Raw genomic sequence first — 13,482 nt, 5'->3', positions numbered from 1 at the left:
TATTAAATTACATTAGTCATGTTAAATTAAATGCTAAATATTTTATGTAACTGAGCTGAAAATGACTCAAAATAATTTAATACATGGATCATAAGAATCCTTTGTTTAAATACAATATATTTGTTTTTTCTAATATTTCACCAGTAATATTAAATTTGTCTGACACATCAATATTAGTAGTTGTATAAGCTAGTTGAATAAGAGTGCTTCATTCAAGCTAATTCTGTTTCACTGAATTCAGTGGGACCAGATCAGCTTAATACTTTTATAGCTGTTGATTTCTGAATGTTACTGCTTGGTATTTTTATCATTGTAATGTTTATTCGCTCAATATAGCTATGTGTTTCCATTTTTCCAACCAATCAGCCATCTGCTATTTAGTTCCTACAGGCAGTAAAAACATTGTCCAGATGTTGGAAAAGAGTTCTTTTCTCAAGAAACCACTTAGTTTATTATTATTAATACCAGAGAGCCAATTTGGTTGAGTGGCTGCAATACTGTAGATTTATACTGATTGGTAAAGGACTGTAAGACTGTAAAACAGAATGGATAGATTTATTTAACTTTAGTGGTGAAATACATACAGAGCTACCTTTTCTACTTCCATTCAGTCTTGAAATATACAAATACAGATGATGTAAAACTAGAAAGAGTAACCAATACTAATAAAACAATCAGAATAAAAAGATTCTGAACAAGCTGAATTACTATATCAGAAAAAAATAATAAAATTCTGCATGATTAATTCTAAAATTTGGATTTATAGCGAAGAAACCTAATCATAAGTATAAAATGGAAGTAATCTATATGGTATCTATGGTCTAAGTTATTTAGATCAATCTCTTACCATGTCATCCCAGGTAACTACTGGGGTGTAGAACTACACATGTGCCTTCATGATGGGCATACATGTTCAGGTTACCTTCAGGTTGGACTCACGTTTTACTCTATGTTGTGTCTTCTTTGAAGCAAATCCAGCCACAGGCAGTCCTCAATTTACAACCATAATTGGGAACAGAATTTCCATTGCTAAGCAAGGTGGCTATTAAGCAGTGGTGGGATTCAACTAATTTAACAACCAGTTCTCTGCCCTAATGATTTTTTCCAACAACCAGTTCGCCAAACTGCTCAGAAAGTTAACAACCGGTTCTCCCGAAGTGATGCGAACTGGCTGAATCCCACCACTGCTGTTAAGTCAATCACACCTGATTTTATGATCTTTTTGTCATAGTTGTTAAGCAAATTGTTTCAGTTGTTAAGTGAATCATGCAGCCATTATTTATTTATTTATACTGCACATTTTTGAAGTGCCCATTGCTCTCAAAGAGGGACTCCGGATGATGTACAATAAAACATCAAAATATAACAATTTAAATTTTAACAATTTTAAAGTTAACATTTAAAAATTTAAAAACTATTTAAAAAAAAAGAAAAGAAAATAATTCTTTTTAAGTTTTAATTTAAAAAATTTAAAAATAAAAATTAATAAAAAAATAATAAAAAGTATAAAAATATAAAAAATAAAAATTTAAAAATAAAATAAAAATTTAAAAATTATTATAAAAATATATAAAAAATAAAAATTTAAAAATAAAATAAAAATTTAAAAATTATTATAAAAAAATATATATATATAAAATTAAAAATTATTGTAAAAAATATAAAAAATAAAAATAAATTAAAAAATTTGGAGGCAGGAATAATTAAACCCTGTTAAAAATTAGTTCACAAAGGCAAGAGGTGGGCTGTCATGGCACCAACCAACCCCATGAGTGTGTTCAGATCCATTAAGGAAATCCAACTTCCTCCATTGACTTTGTGAGAACTTGCTTTGTGAGAAGGTCACAAATGGCAATCACACAACCCCGGGATGGTGCAACTGTCATAAATACATGCCAGGTGCCAAGCATATGAATTTTGAACATGTCAGGGCGTTTATTAATCCCATGTTTGGCTCCGGGACTAATTACCCTGGTTTAGAGGAGATGGGTCGAGGCTTATCCTTGTTTGCAATAATCTGAAAAGAAACGCGATAAAGGTTTCTAATAAAACTCATTTATTTGTTATAAAGAAAATAAAACACCTCACTAACTAAGAAAAGTTAATTGTTGCATTTTTGAAAGTAATTCTCCTGCCGGTCCAAGACGGACCTTGCTGGCAGGAGAACAAAGGAAAAAGTGTGTGTGAGAAGCAAGTGAAGGAATGTGGGTGGATACGGAAACACGTAGCTTACTGATAAGAAGTTGGCAAAGCTACGGAGAGTCTGACAGTCCAGAAATAATGAGCTCAGCTGGTAAATAAAATAACGCAGTGACAGAACATGTGACTGTGGCGATGCTGTGATGGTTGTATAAGTGTGAGTACTAGTTGTAAGTCACTTTTTTCAGCGACATTGTAACTTCAAATAGTCACTAAACAAATAGTTGTAAACCGAGGACTCCCTGTTCTGTAGGTAGTGCAGAACATGATAACACAATTGTTCCAAAGGTTTCCAGTGTTCTCTTTTCTCATCCCTATGCTTCAGGAGCTTCATTAATTGTCTGTGGCCTCAAGAGTGCTTTTAATGATTTTATTAATAATATATAAAGCCCTTTATGATTGAGGTCTGCTTACCTTGCAGAGCATTTCAAACCTATTTCCTTCCCCAAAGAGACATAATCACAAGGATGAAATGCTCTGGTCATTCTACATTCCTGGCTAGAGTATGCAGAAGGTAGGGTCTTCTTGGTGGATGGATTTAGATTACAGATAGTCCTCGACTTACAACAGTTCATTTAGTGACTGTTCAAAGTTACAATGACACTGAAAAAAGTGACTTACAACGATTTTCACACTTAAGACCATTGCAGCAGCCCCATGGTCACATGATCAAAATTCAGATGCAAATTCATATTTGAGAGAAAAATGTATTATTCCTGTAAAAAGCATAACCTGAGTAACACCATTTTAAACACCATATTTAATCTTTATATAACCTGATTTATATAACTTGGTAGCGAGGACATGAGAAAGGAAACGGTGTTGTTCCTGTGATGCTTGTTTTGCAGGATATTGTTCTGTCCCCGTCTACACACACACACACACACACACACACACACACACACACACAGAGCCAGCCGAGGGTTAAAGGAAGCACTTGGCACGCACAGTTTGTTATCAAAAACTTGGCAGCAATACGAGCACCAACTGCCAAGTGCTTTTTATTTAATATCCCTTCACCAGATAAACAGAAATACACACCATTCGCAAATAGTCCAGTTCAAAACAAGAAACCTTCGGCAGATTTAAGCGTTGTTCAAAGTGACTAGCCAGAGTTAGTTTTTGTCCGTCACAGAGTCTTAAATGGCCACCACACTCTCTTATATAGTCTCTGGGGTGTGGTCCAGTGACTCAGCCTAATCCCTGGCACACCTCCTCAACTGCTGCAACCGTTTATCATGCCTTCGTTGGCGTGGATCCAGGAATGACAGATCGCCTCCATTGCTATCATCGGAGACACCTGGCTCCTGGCTAATCTCCTCTTCCTCGGCCAGCACCTGAGGCAGTGCCAGAGAGGAGGGGCCTGGAGAGGGAGGCCTGGCCGACTCCTCTCCTTCATGTTCGGAGCCTTCTCCCTCCGATAAGATAGGCTCGGAGGACGGAGCCACAACAGATATATGATGCATACAGGACATATGATGCATATTTTTAAGGAAATAAATGTTTTGGTACATTCCAAAATGGTCCTGCCTGATTTAAAAGAGGAAAAGCCTACAAATAACAATACCAATCAACATGGTACATCTGTTTGGGGTATTTTTGTAGGGTATTCCTAATGGGAATTTCCAGGATGGAACATGAGAAGAGGAGCCAAAAATGTTATATAAGACCTGTGTATTGTGTGTATTGCTGAGCACATTGTAAGCCGCCCTGAGTCTTCAGAGAAGGGCGGCATATAAATCAAATTAAAAAAAAAAGAAAAAGAAAACAATACCCTGTGGGGGGCGTTTGCATTGTATTGCTGTACCTTGAAAACTGTATTTAAACCATGTAATCGAAGTGATCAGACGTTCTTTCTTTCATGGGAGAACCCTTTTGCAAATATATATATATATATATATAAATCTGCTCTGTTTTCTTGTTCATGCTCTCTGTGTCACTTATTATAAGGCAATGCTGATTTTCTGCATTTAACAATATATATGACAGTTGCAGTGTCCCAGGGTCATGTGATCATCTGTTGCGACCTTCTGACAAGCAAAGTCAATGGGGAAGCCAGATTCACTTAACAACCATGTTACTAACTTAACAATTGCAATGATTGCAATAATTATCATTAATTATCAAAGATAGTTATTTTATTTATATCACAAAATCCAACTACAGTTTAATTAACTTTGTCTAAATAATACTAATACCAACTCTGAAGTTAATATAATATATATCAATTGACTTAAGATTAATCTTTTTTTTTTTTTCCCTTCTTTATTATTCTATGGTTCCCCACCCCACTGAAATAAGATAATAGATTTTATAGTAATATATTGATTAAGAGAATTATATTGGGTATTGATTGGAAATTTAGATATTAACATAGACATTGTAAAGAGACTGTTATAGATAATATTAAGGAATAATAAGGAATAATAATTGTGATAATTAATATAAGTACTACATATTGGCAACTGTGATATAACTTAAATATATATAGAACCTAATAGAATATTTTATATGATTTATAGGGAATCTTAGACTACATAGGCTTATTACATAAAGGTATACATGAATTGTTTAGGCTTGAAGTGAATTTAAGTATTGGGAATAAGTATGATCATTAATGTGATTCAGTATTAATATAAATTGGCATTTAAACATTGACGATATTATACTGCTTAGGAATAAGAATAGGAAAATGAATTGCTAAAACATTGTATTTCCCCTTAACCCCACTGAATTAATCAATTTGACTTCTATATAACGATATTTCAAATACCCCCAATCAGTGTATGAAAATTTGGAAAAAAATAATACAAAAAACGATGGCAACATCCTCAATAACAATAACTAAACAAGGGAAAAAACCAGCACCCACACAATCTTCACCTGCACAACAAAAAACCATAGACACGATGCTAACTACAGACAAGGATAAAGCTGCTACTGCACACAACATACAGAATATACAATCTATATTGGCTATGATTCAGGAGGGGATGAATAAGACCCAAGAAACAATTGCGAATAACCATGAAGAAACAAAAAAGAATCATGAGGAACTGAAATTAGAAGTAGGACAAATAAACGACAATATAAAAAAAATGGACGATAAGATTGAAAGAATACAACAAAACATAGTTAAAAACGAAGAACGAATTCAAAATATGGAAGCCAAAATGGTCCAATCGGAGAAGAAGATGGATAACATCGAACAAAATCAAATGGAGGTAAACAGAGAACTTGAAGAATCAATTACCCATTTAGAATTAGAAAAGGCATCTTTCTTTTTACGGTTTCAAAATATTGCAGAAACAAAGGGAGAAGATCTAAGAGACCTGATGACAGAGATATTAGTTGAGGCTTCCCAAAAGGGAAAAAATGATATTAGTAGGGAAATCGACGAAATTTATAGAGTGCATACGAATTATGCCCGTAGGCACAAACTACCTGGAGAAATACATGTCAGATTTGCACGTAAAACTGTAAAAGAAGAGATTTATACACTAATGAGAGAGGAGAAACCATGCTACAAAGGGAAAGAAATAATAACTTTAAAACAAGTTCCAAGAAGAATAAGAGAATATAGGAAAAACTACAATTTTTTGACAACCCTACTGAACCAACATAAAATAATGTTCCGCTGGCTGGTGCCAGAGGGAATTTTAATATCCTGGGATGACAAAAAATATAAAATTGATACGATAGAGAAGGCACAAGAATTTTTTGACACACATTTCATAATAGAAGAAGAACAGGAAACTAGGTGTGACTCAGATAATACAAACCAGGACCACCTCACGGGGGAAACAAAAAAAGGAAAGGAAGAAAAGGAGTCTAGGGAAAGGGAGAAGATTGAAAGAGAAGGGGCTAGGGGGAAAACACAAATGGTAACAAGAAACACAAGTAAACTCAAACTAACAAAGGGAAACTAAAGGAAATGGGACAAGAGTTGAAATTAATTTCAATTAACATAAATGGCCTTAATTTACCAACCAAAAGAACACATACCTTTAAAAAACTTCAAAAATTAGATACAGACATTATCAATTTACAAGAAGTACATATTAAAAAACAACACAAACAATTATTAGAAAACAGAAAACTTGGATCATTATTTACCTCATTATCAGACCAAAAAAAAAGAGGCATTGCAATATACATTAAAAACCATATTCAGGCAAAACAAATTTACACAGACGGAGATGGCAGGATATTAATGGTCAACATCAAGACGGAGGCCCGAAATATGCTACTAGTATCAATATACGCTCCAAACGGGAACCAAAAAGAATACTTCAAAAGGCTACACGACAAAATTAAAGAATTAGACTACGAACACATATGTATAATAGGGGACTATAACGCAATTGTAGATATGGACTATGACTACCAAAGTAACAAAAAAAACAAATCTAAGAAAAAGACACTACCGGACACGTTTAGGGACATGACTCAAGAGTTACAACTGAAAGATGCCTGGAGAGAATTGAATAAAACTAAAAAACAGTATACATATTATTCAAATCCCCATCAGTCTTGGTCCAGACTAGACATGGCCTGGATGACGGCAGAACTAAGAGAAAGCATAAAAGAAATTGAAATCACACCGAACATATGGGCGGACCACAGTCCTATAACAATAGTCTGGAAAGGCCGGTTAAAGAGAGGAAGATGGATGATGGATAGAGAAATTATCCAAGACAAAGAATACATAGAGATGATAAAGAAAGAGATGGAGATATTTTTTCAAATAAACAAAAAGGAACATACATCATTACAAATTCTATGGGATGCCACAAAAGCATATATAAGAGGATTAACAATTTCATTCAAGGTGAAGAAAAACAGAGAGAAACAGCAAAGAAGGAATAACCTAATGACTGAGCTCGGAAAACAAGAAGCAGAATTACAGAATAGACCAGATGGGAAAGAGATTAAGGAAAAAATAAACCATATCAAACATGAAATAAATTTAATAACAACAACAGAAATAGCTAGGAAGATTAGAATGGCAAAGCAAAACCAATTTGAATTCGCTAATAAAACAGGACGTTGGTTGGCATATAAACTAAAGAAAGAAAAGGAGAAAAGACTAATACACCAACTACAAGACGAACAAGGGCAACTACAGCATATGAATGAGGCAAAAAAGCGAATTGTAAGGAATTTCTATCAGGAACTATATACGCAGGAAGAAATCCAATTGGAGAAAGTAAAAGAATATATAAACAAAGCCAATATCCAGGAAATAAAAGAAACTCAAAGAGAACTCTTGAACAGACCAATATCGATGTTAGAATTAATTGAAGCGAAGAAGAAGCAGAACAACAATAAAACACCAGGCCCGGATGGCATCCCGGCAGAATTCTACAAAATTGAGAATCACCCAATGGATGACATTCTATTACAAGTCCTGAACGAAGCGATTTTAGAAGCGAAAATTCCTAAATCATGGATAGAGACAATCATTACACTGATACCTAAAGAAGACTCAGACCTAACTCAAACTAAAAACTACAGACCCATATCACTTCTAAACGCAGACTATAAATTATTTACGTCGATCATGGCTCAGAGAATGAAGAGAATTATTGTGAACTATATCCATCCAGACCAAAATGGTTTTATTCCAAATAGGCAAATTAACAAGAACACAAGAACAATAATTAATATACTGGAATATTATGAGCAAAAATCAGATGAAAAGATGGCCTTACTCTTCCTCGACGCACAGAAAGCCTTCGACAATCTTAACTGGGGGTTCTTAATATTGCAACTAGAAAAAATGGGAACTGGCGAGAAATTTCTTAATATGATCAAAACAATATATTCAGATCAAATTGCAAGAATATGGATAAATGGAGAGACAACAGACCAATTTAAAATATCCAAAGGAGTGAGACAAGGATGCCCCCTCTCTCCTATACTATACATATTAGCACTAGAGCCCCTACTGAACGAAATTAGGAATGACAATGAAATAAAAGGATTAAGAACCAAAAACCAGGAATATAAACTACAAGCATTCGCGGATGACGTAGTATTTATATTAGAGCAACCGAAACATTCAGGATTGAATTTATTAAGGAAGATAGAACAATATGGCGAAGTGGCAGGTTTGAAAATTAATAGACAAAAAACTAAATTACTAACTAAAAATTTGACAAAACCCCAGGAGGAAGAGCTGGAAGAGGCATTAGGAATACAAACAACAACCAAAATAAAATATTTAGGAATTTGGCTCACCAATAAAGTATCATCATTAAAAGAAGATAACTACATTAAATTGCTTAAACAGATACAGAAGGACTTAGAGGCATGGAGTAAATTAAAACTATCATTATTAGGCAAAATTGCTTCAATTAAAATGACTATTCTACCAAAAATGTTATATTTATTCAGAACAATACCGATAAATCCGGGGAAAACATATTTTAAAGACCTCGATAAAATGATATCCAAATATATATGGCAGGGGAAGAGAGCCAGGATTAAATTGAAACACCTGCAAGATACCAAAGAAAGAGGCGGCCTGGGATTGCCAGATTGGCAAACATATTACATTGCAACAGCCCTAACTTGGATCAAGGATTGGATGACACTCAAAGACAAACGAATATTAGCTCTAGAAGGATTCGATCTGTTCAAAGGTTGGCACGCATTCCTATGGGAGGAAAAGCCCAGACAGCATGAGCACTTTAGGAGACACTACATTAGAGGAGCACTGGCAAAAATCTGGATTGAAATAAGAAGGAAACATTATGATAAAATTCCAAGATGGATATCAACCATGGAAGCACAAATCTACCCGAACACAATGGATATGAATAAAATGAAGACCTATGACGAATTGCTGAATACAGAGGGAGATATAAAAACAACAGAGGAATTGAGACAACAGGGCACGGACATTGATTGGTGGACGTATTTACAGATAAAATCAAGATATAAAAGCGATATGAAAAAATTTGGAATCCAAAAAGAAAGAAATGAATTAGACAAAATCATAATGCAATCAGATGATAAATTAATAACTAAAATATACAATTATTTGCTTAAATACAAACTGGAAGAAGAAGTAGTGAAGGAAAATATGATTATTTGGGCTAAAAATTTTGGATATAATATCAATCTAGAAAAATGGGAAAAAATGTGGAAAGTCAATACTAAACTGACAATGTCCGTGCCCTATAAGGAAAATACATATAAGATGTTTTACAGATGGCATCTCCCCCCTGCACGGCTGGCAAAGATGTTCCCCAATACTAATCAGAACTGCTGGAAATGCAAAACACAGAAGGGGACTTACTACCACATGTGGTGGTCATGTCCAAAAGTTAAAAAATTTTGGAAAACAATTCAAAGTCAGTTGGAAGAAATCACCACCCAAAAAGTACCCCTCAGACCGGAAACATACTTATTAGGAATACTCACCAAAGATTATAAAAAAGAGACACAATACCTAATTATACACATCCTAACCGCTGCCAGAATCGCCTTTGCACAGATGTGGAAATTGGAAAATACGCCAACAGAGGAAAAAGTAATACAAAAAACAATGGAATGTGCGGAAATGGATAAACTGACCAAAGAAATTCAGGGAAAAGAAGACTCAGACTATTACTTAATTTGGCAAAAATGGTATAACTGGTTAGAAAAAAAGGACACGAATTAAGGAAATACCATCCAACTATATCCAAATACAGAAATAAAATGAAATATCATTATATAAATACTGATACATGATGAAGTATAATATGTACAGATATATTGATATATAATTACCGATGTAACTCTACTTCAAAGCTCAAGTCCCAGGACTTGATTTTATTGTATAGTTAGTTTATGTATAGTTTGTTTAAATGTCTGTGTTTGTCTGTGTATGTTGGACTATAATAAAAAATTTAAAAAAAAAAAAAAAAAACAATTGCAATGATTCACTTAACAACAGTGGCAAGAAAAGTCATAAAATGGGGCAAACTCATTTAACAAATCTTTCACTTAGCAACATAAATTTTGGGCTTAATTGTGATGGTAAGTGGAAGACTACCTCTACAGGAATTTTTTCCTGCTCCAATATTGTTGGAGATATTGTTAGCTACAATATCCCCCAAAAATATTTGAACTGATTAGCAGAATAATGTGGTTGTTACAACAAATGCACCTTCAAATTACATTATCAGAAATGTAAAAATCAGATTATGAGGAGTAATTGGTTAATTGCACAGAGCATTTAGCCCAGTTTTGATTGTCATATTTTAAGAAAGGTTTTGACAAAGAGGGCTTCTCCATAGAAGAGTGACCAGGATAGTTAGATTGCTGGGCCTTTGAAATTCAGTAAAAATATCCAGTTTTACCATGGTAAAAAGGAGTGGTTCAAATAACCTTTGAATCTCACTCCACCTTCAAAAACAGGATGTCACAGAGAAAATGGAATGTGATTTTTCTGAGCCCTGACTATATTTGGCCCCTCAGGCCTTGAATCCTGATGCCAATCTATTAAAGCATTGATTCGGTTACTCTGTTATCTGAATCATTCATCTGACATACTACTTACTCCCCAAACCTACTCTAACATTATTTTTTACTCAATGTTTCGATTCCTCCAAATTTTACAATGATCATTTTGCATAATTGCAATTTTCATGTACTGTGTAAAGTGTGCTTCAGGTTTGGAATACGAAATCCTTTGATTGTGGGATTGGTTCAATATTTGGCTGTGTGGATGACAAAATGAGAGAACTGGATGGATTACTGGATCAAATAGACTGAAGTATCTGCTTTAGCAATGCTTTCATCAGTGCTAAAAGGAGAGAAAGGAGCAAAAGCACTTTGGGAATATAAAAATATGCAGTACGTGTTTTTAGTTATATCACTTGCTTAACTAATGATGAATTCATGCAGAGAAAATATTGCATCATGTGTATACTGGCAGATAGCAGGAAAGATTATTAAAGTAACAAATAATGGAATGATGATGCCCTCTGTTACATCAGATTTTACATTTGTTTTTATTTTACAGTGATTACATATGATATAAAAATATTCTGTAGTGATATTGTGAGCAAAATAAGCATGGTGTCTATCTCTCTGAATGTATATGGAACCAATGGAGATACTGAAGACCGAAGACTTTTGTTGTCACCATCATCTACAATTGAGAAAGGAGAAATTGGGGAGGTAATTCAGTTTTTTACTGTTATCTGAAAATTCAGAATAAAAATATATTTCGATTCCAAATGTGCATTATATTTATAGACTAGACTAGACTAGACTAGACTAGACTAGACTAGACTAGACTAGACTAGACTAGACTAGACTAGACTAGACTTTAAGTCAATGTTGACTCCTGGTGACTGCCTGCAGTTTTGTTGGCAAGGTTTTTCTGAAATGGTTTGCTATTGCTTGCTTTCTAAGGGTAAAAGACAGTGATTGGCTGAAGATCACCTTGTTGGCTTCGAGCCTAAAGTAGGATTATGGTGTCTAACTTGACACCTTAGCCACTTCACCAAAAGAGAGAGAGAGAGATACAAGCAGATTATTTATACACACACACACACACACACACACACACACACACACACACTGAATACATCACAATTTTCTGCCTTATTGAAATATCTTTTGATATGTTTAGTCATTTACAGGTCACATAGATGCTGTGGATTTGGGAAAATTGCACAAAATTGTCCTTCTCATTGGAAGCACATCGTGTAAGTTTTTTTCACTGCAAAAATGTTGATAAGAGAACTTTGCAGTTTAGCACTGATGCTGCATATGTATAATCAGTAGTATGTAGTATAATAGTATATTATCTAACCTAACATAACCTCTTTGACGTTTCATTAAATAGTTTAAAAATAGGAAACAGCATTATGCTGAGTAAGATCATTGTTCCATCTAGAACAATATAATTCATGGTGACAGACAGCAATTTTTAACAGTTTCAAGCAGTTCCCCCAGCATAATTTAGAAATGCCAGGAACTAAGGCTCAAACATTCTGGAAATGTAGACTCCATGTTCTGTCATTGAACTTAGAGAAAATGTATTTTTTAAATGACATTTATTTGAAAATAAGTCCTACAGTCCTCTCCTTCTATCTGTAAAAAATATGGGAGTTGCAATAGTTATCATAATGACAGCTGCAGACACTGTGGATATATTAAATAGAAAAGGTCTCCAGTTTGTGATTTAAGTGCAACTACTTAAGATTTAAGAAGGGATAGACTTGTAATGCTATTATTTACTGATACTTAATATATTTTGATAGTAGTGTTGGCATGAAAAAATGTTTTAATTATCTATTGCTTCTAATGCAGCCTGCAAATTGGCAATTAAAGCCTTGCACTTAAAGGAAAATTTAAAACAAGAGCCTGTGTACATATTTGAAGTGAACGAGTGAGTATGAGAAATATGAATCACCAGGGGCAAATTTGGGGTATTAAGAAAGGGAAGCTGATCAATACTTTACTTTGTTATTATGGTGTACTTACTATCAAGGAGGAAGGAGGGAATACTTTGGATTTTTCTAATTTGCATGCCAAAAACAATCTCATTGGCTATCGATACCATAGTCCTTGGCAGGAAAAGGAGATGAAATCCTTGGTTCTCTTTGTCAGGTAGCAAACTACCTAGCTCTAATTTTCATTGCTATGTTTCTTTAAAAAAACAAAAACAAAAAAAAACTAAGATCACTGCAGACTGCACACATAACCATTTGATAGACAGCAAGTATGCAATCCAAAAGGGGTTTTGCTTGTCCCAAAAGATACAGTTAGGTAGTAATTAAGTAGAAAAGGCATTTGTTCACAACTGCGCTAGTAAGATTCAGAACCAAGTCAACTCCCTAAAGCTCCAGTTCATATCAAAGCAACCTGTATTCTGAAAGAGATATGAGACGAACAGCCACGGAAAAGGGTAAGTCCAACTGAAGGCAAAAGATTAAAGTCTTTTATAGGAGACACCTATAAAAATCACAGCAACAGAGTAATTTGAATCTTAGAAAAAATTATCATGCAGGATAAGCATACCTGCCAGGGAGATTTTTTGGAAAAGTTTCACCAGCATGAGTAAAACAAACTATCCTCCTTCCAGCAGCTATCTAATCCCTTCTTCTGCTGCCCACTGTTGGCTGTTAGAGAAATGGTTCCCTCCTTAACAGCTGTGGCAACAATAGTTTGCAGCCAAGAGACCCTGTCAAAACTCACACCTGTGACAGTGGGAAAGTCACGAAAGTCATATTACCATTCAGAAAATATATTCAGAGACATCATATTAATATTAAT

At 34.3% G+C, this 13,482-nt stretch overlaps 1 protein-coding gene across 1 annotated transcript in view; it reads left to right on the top strand.

Moving 5' to 3' along the window:
- RP1 (RP1 axonemal microtubule associated) overlaps positions 1-13,482 on the top strand; it is a 203,545-nt gene that overhangs the window by 179,607 nt on the left and 10,456 nt on the right. Inside the window, exons 52-54 of the mRNA XM_070942296.1 lie at positions 11,219-11,376; positions 11,834-11,909; positions 12,517-12,595. Of these exons, the coding sequence (XP_070798397.1) occupies positions 11,219-11,376; positions 11,834-11,909; positions 12,517-12,595 (313 nt within the window). The remainder of the gene's footprint in view (positions 1-11,218; positions 11,377-11,833; positions 11,910-12,516; positions 12,596-13,482) is intronic.

The sequence above is a fragment of the Pituophis catenifer genome, unplaced genomic scaffold, assembly GCF_029215685.1.
Source record: "Pituophis catenifer annectens isolate HBS135680 unplaced genomic scaffold, rPitCat1.0.hap2 SCAF_3, whole genome shotgun sequence".
Taxonomy (NCBI): Eukaryota; Metazoa; Chordata; class Lepidosauria; order Squamata; family Colubridae; genus Pituophis; species Pituophis catenifer.
This window is presented reverse-complemented; position numbering and strand designations above follow the sequence as displayed.